Raw genomic sequence first — 7,500 nt, forward strand, 5'->3', positions numbered from 1 at the left:
TCCTGTCATTCGGCAATGTGTATGTGTGTCACAGAGATGCATCTTGCCCTGACCATATGTTAATCCACTGAGCCATAACTTTTGTTAATCTGTCAATCAACTGTTCATATCCTTTATTTGGCCATAACCTACATTTAGCCTTTTAGCCATAACCTGCCTTTATAAAACTCTATAAACAGCCTACATATACAGCCTGCATCCAAAGCCTATACTGAACCACCGCCCCATATCTCCATCCATCATCCATAGCATATCCTACATCCATACATCCATTCTGTAGCCATCCACTCCCTCCATTCTCATTCCTGCACACTTCTTCCCGAAGCATCACGCAGGTGACGTGACGTGTCACTCACCTGGTCCCCTGTGGCGCCGCTCCATCCAGATGTAGCAGTTGTTCTGGGCCACGCCCGTCTGCGAGTCCAGGAAGGGCATTCGGACGCTGCGCTCGGCACACAGCCTGGCGTTGTAGCTGCGGCAGTGTTCAATGGCCTCCCTGTAGAACTGGTCGCCCAACCTGCAGACGAGACAGACACACCGGCGCAGCCGACAATCAGCTTCGACCGACACACCATATTGCATTGCCAAAGTCCACCGTTGACCGCTGCCAACCACAAAACTGTCAGGGAAACTTTGAGGTTGTTTGTAACGTATCTCGTATGACCCGCATTCCTGGCTGGCGAGTTGGGAACGTCGGAGCCAACAGCCTCTGCTCCATTCCATTCCATTCCATTCCATTATATTCTAAGCATTCCAAGACACTGAGTCTGTGAATTTGAACCAAGACAGCAAGAGAATCCTTCCCAGCACCTGTGCTTCTGGCGTCCGTGATGCCAAAGCTCCAGGACCAAACCGGCCAAAACGAACAGCAGGCAGCACCAGGCCCTTCCTGATACCTTACTGTGGGCCTCAGCTTTCTAAGACCCCCTAAGACATTATTTTCTCAGGCACTAGGAGATTTTCTTTCTGTTTTTCAGACCACAGGCAAACCTTTTTTTGGAGAGATATGAAATGTCTTTGTCTTCTTTGTGGTTTTCTTCGCCCAACCTGGACACTAGGCTATCTATGGCTATTTGTTGTGCTTGATGTGTACCTTTCTGCTGCACATGAGCAATTTAGGGCTGCTTGTTTCTTTGTTTGTGTTTGTGTTTGAGTTTGTGTTTATATGTGCTCCGTTTGAAGGAGGACAAAAGCAGAAGCTCTTTATCGCCCTGGGGCGAGAGAGAGAGAGAGAGTGAGAGAGAGAGAGAGAGAGTGAGAGAGAGAGAGTGTGTGGCTATTAAAAGATGAAGGGAGCGCAGAGACGAAAGCAGAGACGCACGTCAGGAGCACTTCCTAAGGGAGGCCACATTTAGCCCGACGACGCTCAAGGACATCAAACTGCAGAGAACTCGTTCACGCTGTCAAGAGATGCCACAGTGTCCAGAGATGTGCCGTCCGTGCTCCTAAAATAGCTCTTCTGCAGAAGCGCCACAGCCCAATGACTAATCTGATCACAAATCATCCACAGTATTGGTCAGAGCTGTGTAATGTTCATTTCAAGCATTTTCATAACCACAATGAAACAGCAGCTATGCTTGGAATATAGTTGGTTGATATGTATACAAATTGCTGCAGGCTCCTCAAAAATATGCATACACACTCTCTCTGTCTCTCTCAGACAGACAGACAGACAGACAGACACACACACACACACACACACACACACACACACACACACACTGTACATGTATTCACAGTGACAGCTACCATCCATCAGCTATCATAAGAGGAAGTTGTGGACCATAAGGGCCATAAAGCTCACAAGCACACACACACACCATGATCTTTAGCTATGGATCTACACAATTAATCTGGAATCAATTTCAGTCATCGAGATGCAACCGAAGGCACAAAGCTCATGAGAAATTCCATCATTCCATCATTTTGTACTTCAGCATAGATACAGTATGTGAGGATGTCCCCTTGTGTGCAGGGCTCATGTTAATGTGCTGATATAATTCAGAAGTAAAGGTAACAGTCATATTTCGCCAGCAACCCACTCCACCACCACTCCCGCCAAGAGACAGAGAAGGTGTGGGCTGCGAGAGAGAAAGAGAGAGAGAGAGAGAGAGAGAAAGAATTTAAAGATGATTTTTTTTGTTTATTGTACATACTGTACATACTGTAAATAGCTGTCTATATGGTTCCTACTAAATATCCATATCTATTCTGTTTTTCTTATAATATATTCTGTAACACACATTATAATGCTACTACACTGCACATGTCTGTCCATTTTGTTCATACTACATAGCCATATTTATAGTCTGTCTTTATAAGTCTACTGCTAATAGTTCATATTACTGTACAGTAAACCACCTTCTGTAAATCAACTGCATACTACTGTCTACACGGCACTATATATCCTGCCCTGTCTATGCACCACCTGTCTATACGTTGTATATCACATTGCCCTTTTCTGCTATTTATTTGCACTTCTGGTTAGACACAAACTGCATTCCATTGTCTTTGCACAATGACAATGAAGTTGAATCTAATCTAATCAAATCTAATTTATAATCTAATCTAATTGAACCAGTAATCAAACCTTTACCTTGATGTTAAATCGCATAGAGTGCTGCATTTCAACATACAACAGAAAGAGAGAAAGAGAGATGGAGAGAGAGAGAGGTACACAGGGAGATGGAGAGAGCGAGAGGGAGGTGATCTCTAGCTGGACTGAGGCCAGACCAAAGAGGCCTCCTTACTCCTCTCCACTCCCCCCCCCCCCCCCCCCCCACACACACACACCTCCTCCTCCCCTCTCTGATTAGATCTGCCATCCCAGGGCCAGAAATGCACAGATATGTGAGGAATGTCCGGCTGGACAAAGACGAGTGCTCCTACCCAGACCAGCGGTACAAAGGCCCTCAGTGTTCACGAGGGAGAGAGGGAGAGAGAGATGGAGAGAGAGAGAGAGTTAGGGAGGGAGAGATGGAGAGAGAGAGGGAGAGAAAGAGAGAGGGAGAGAGAGGGGGGATGTGCAAATACAGGTGATGGAGGGAGTGGAAGGAATGGAAGATCATGAGAACATGAGAAAAAGTGGCAAAGTGGTGTGTTTGTGTTTGTGTGTACATGAGTGTGTGTGTGTGTGTGTGTGTGTGTGTGTGTGTGTGTGTGTGTGTGTGTGTGTGTGTGTGTGTGTGTGTGTGTGTGTGTGCGAGAGAGGAGGAAAGAAAAACACAGAGTCATGTTTAAAAAAGACTTCACTGATTGGACCGCCGATATCAGCACGAGGTTGGCCAAGCACAGTTGGCGGGGGGGGAATAACAAAACACACGGCACTGCTCACAACAAGACAAGTGGGGGATGGAAGACCTCTGCATCACAGCCCAGCACTGGCTACTAAAAACACTGGACACTGGGAACGGCACACTTAGCCGTCTTAGCTCTCTCTTGCATGTTGAGTGGGTACATTGATTGCCTTCTGCTACGACAAGTCCAAGAAATTATGCCATTTCGGTGTGATGATAATCGCCTCCTCGGGAAAAGCAAAGGGACTTGCATGTGAATATCAAAGTAGCATAAATGTGCCTCTACTAATTTCCCCCGAGCAGCTAAATATTTCCAAAGAGTGGCCAAAAGCGTCAACAAGTTTTTTTTTTCCATTTTGATCTGCACACTGAGAAAGAGAGAGAGGTTTGTTGTGATCCACACATTATCAATAGACGGCTCATTGCTATCACCATTAAATAGAAATAAAACAATAAGCAGTCTGTGCTGACAGCCTCGGTGAGCAGGAAACTGTACAGAGATTGCCAGACCAAGATAGGGAAGACTGGCTGTTGTTCTTTCTCATGCTGAGACTCTGTAACCCCATTACATCACCGTTAACTAACTGAGTCATGTTAGCCGGCTACACCCTTCAAAAGAAGCTTTCTCAGGGCCTGATGGAAACGGTGTGGCCCAGCTAAAAACTGAGAGGAATTCAGCATTTAGACCTGCGAGACGTGCAGAGGTCTCTTTTTTTTAACCAGGGTAACAAATAGAGCAGGCGTTTGGCAATTTGCCAGTGGTCTTTATTGCTGTGGATCAAGCAAACAGCTGCCTGGTGGCTTAAATGAGCCTTGTGAGAGTCTTTGGTAGAAGGCTGGCTACTACACACGCAGATGTTTAACAGACACACAGGGCCTGGCGTCGCTAGCCGCAAACAACTGCTCGTTACAGAGACCTTTCAGGCCTCATTTATAAAAAAAATAAAAATAAAAAAAAACTGGGTTGCCACGGCACTCAACTGTAATAAGAATTACATAACGCCAGTGAACCCACACCCAAAGTCCCTGTGATAGAATCTATTCCCCAGGATAACTCAACTCTAACTCTAGCCTACTCTGCGTTCTGCTCTCCGATTCCCTCTCTTCTCTTTCTCTCTCTCTCTCTTTCACCCTCAACCCCCCCCCCCCCTTCTCTCTCGCTCTCTTTCTTTCTCGCTTCCAGTGTTTCCTGTGTACATTATTTCTTCATGTAAAATGAAATGCCTGGGTTATCTCCTCCAGGCTGGTGAGGCCATTATGTAAGCGAAAGAGGATCAAATCTGACTGTGTCCTACTTGTGCGAGTGCCTTTGTCAGAGCATGCCTGAGCGGGCAGCTGTCTTTACAGTGATGGTGTGGGTCAGAGGGCTTAGTGCTCTCCCAGTGGCTCGCATGAACAGGCAACAAGACAACGCCACGCAACGCAACCACACTGACATGCCACTAAACGGCTCATCACGCACGTAGGCAGACATATCTACACACACACACACACACACACACACACACACACACACACACACACACACACATACAGACACACACATACAGTACACACAAACACACACACACACACACACACACACACACACACACACACACACACACACACACACACACACACACACACACAGAGAGAGACACACACACACACACACACACACACACACACACACACACACACACACAGACACACACACACAGACACACACACACAAACACACACACACAGACAGACACACACACACACACACACACACACACACACACACACATAACAGGGTCAATTTTACCGAACAGCCGAAAGGGCATTCAGTGTAGACAATAGCCATGTATGGTTACATAAGTAATGTAAACTTTACATAGTGGGGAGGCATTCTATGCCCTGTTTGGTTTTATTCTCCACAGCCGTTCTGTCAGTTTCCTGAACCCTGTAACATGTCAACCAAACATTGGAGGTGTGAAAATAAATGGCAGGCTTTTTTAGAGTGAGGAATTCGTTCTCGAGCTCTCGGCAGAGAACGAGATATGGAAGAGTTCCATCAGGTGTCTCACGGCTATTCATTTACATGTGATGATATCGTGCTCTGCATAACAACAAAACCACTAGGCCTCCACTGAGCTAGACAAAACAAATCAGTCTCTTCCTCTCAGAATCGCATAGCCCCAAAGCAAAGCCTTGGAACACGTCAAAGGTAGACATTCTTTCAGGGCTGAATCTTTCACCTGCCTGCATTTGAATCCATTTTGGAAGCTGACCATAAGCAGCGGAGGGTCTGACCCTGAGGTGACCAACCAACTTGAGTGCTAGCCCATAAGCTCTGAGGTGCGCTCAAATTTGGCAAACAGTGGCAAATGCTTGTGGTGAACATGTTTTCTTTGAACAGATAAATTTGAACGAATTGGTGTTAACACTCCATTCTAACAGTAATTGCACTGTTGCGTTCGTCAAACTTACGTCCAGTTCCACTGTATGTTAGTGGAGCACTACCCCTCAGACTGTTTGCGATTGTTAGCAAAACCTTCGCCAAAAACTCAAGGCTGACGGAATACTGTTTGCAAGCATTCACAAACGTTTGCCTATGTTTGCGAATTTGAACGCACCTCTGGCCAGACACACACACACACTCCTAAATGAAGGAACACGGTAGAAGGGAATGTTTCCACATCAACAGAGGCCCTGAGTGACCAGGGGGGAGACCCCTTCTCTCAGGCCGTCCCAAAAACAGGCCCTTACAAAGAGACAGTGCTGAAGCGGTGGCCAGAGGAGAGAGAGAGAGAGAGAGAGAGAGAGGGGGGGGGGGGGGGTAGCAGTGGGCGAGAGAAAGGGAGTGAAAAACATTTAGAAGAGAATAAGAGGGAGACAGACAGAGAGAGAAATTGAGAAGGAAAGAGATAGATTGCAAGAGAAAGTGCAGGAACAAGAGAAAGAAAGAAAGAGAGAGAGGGAGACAGGGAGAGAGAGAGAGAGAGAGAAAGGGAGAGCTGGTGGAAAGGAGAGGCACTGAAAAGGACAAAGAACACAGGAAAGGACACCGAGGAAGCTTGCCACCAGACACCAGACATCTGGGATAATTACTATGATTACAATTATTACCACAACTAGGTTTTCTCCGTATTGAAACGTACATTTCCGTTTCACTTTCATTGTTATTGCTGCTGTTTTACGTTCTGGCAACTGGGAGAATCTGTTCCCTGACTGTGTTTCAATTTCCACCCTTGCCAGCGAGAGAGAGAGAGAGAGAGAGAGAGAGAGAGAGAGAGAGAGAGAGAGAGAGAGAGAGAGAGCCTATACCGGCGCACACACCACGACGGCAGGTGCCTATGAATAACCAATGGCCTCCAGGCCAATTAGCCATTATCATTATTTCTTTCACAGACAGCATTGTGATAATTAGCATGGCATGTAGACGTGCGAGGCAAACACTCCGGGAAGGACGGAGGCCCGATGAATATTCAAGACCGTATAGAAACCCAAACGCCTTTAGTCTTTTAGTGCGGAGACTGAGAGAGAGAGTCCGCTTATAGGACGGGAAAGAACAAAGGGGTTCTTTTTCCTTATGCGGTGTATTCCATTGGGCAGTCTTAATCATGAGCCCTCTGCCTTGCTCTGTAACTCTCACTCACTCTCACTGTTTTTCTCTAAACTCTCTCCCTTCTCTCTCTCTCTCTCTCTTTCTCTCTCTCTCTATCTCTCCCCCTTTTTTTCCAAGTGGAGCCCCTTCATTTTGAGTAAACGGTGGAACCTCTTTAAGATTGGAAACAAAACAGTGCCTCTTCATGGAGATACCTCTTCATCTCTTGTCTCCCCTACACCAGTCCCTGCCTCTCTCTGCCTCTTGTGTATATATATACTGTATGTATATATACATGTATACCAGGGGTAGAGAGAGGCATATTTTATATATAATGTTTCTCTCTTTCCTCATCTCGATCCTCTCTTCAACACCAGCTCCTTCTGACCTCAAATCTCCAACCTCCCTTGTCTGTTTCATCAACACCCTTCTTCTCTTTCCCACTCTATCTCTCTTGTATCTTCACTTCTATATATTCCCTCTATATATTTGTCCTGTGCCCCAGCGTCCCTCTAACCTAAAATGTCCCTCTATAAGCTCCTTGCCTCTGACCTACTACTCTCTCCCACTCCTCCACCCACAACACATAACAAACAGAATCAAACTAATCCCACCATAGCCACCCCCCCA

General features: G+C 46.3%; 1 protein-coding gene across 2 annotated transcripts in view; it reads right to left on the bottom strand.

The window, feature by feature from the left end:
* dpf3 (double PHD fingers 3) overlaps positions 1-7,500 on the bottom strand; it is a 37,838-nt gene that overhangs the window by 24,558 nt on the left and 5,780 nt on the right. For both annotated transcript variants that reach the window (XM_062551208.1, XM_062551207.1), the window contains exon 2: positions 357-517. In XM_062551208.1, coding sequence (XP_062407192.1) covers positions 357-517 — 161 coding nt within the window. The remainder of the gene's footprint in view (positions 1-356; positions 518-7,500) is intronic.

Source organism: Sardina pilchardus, chromosome 12 (assembly GCF_963854185.1).
Source record: "Sardina pilchardus chromosome 12, fSarPil1.1, whole genome shotgun sequence".
Lineage (NCBI taxonomy): Eukaryota > Metazoa > Chordata > Actinopteri > Clupeiformes > Clupeidae > Sardina > Sardina pilchardus.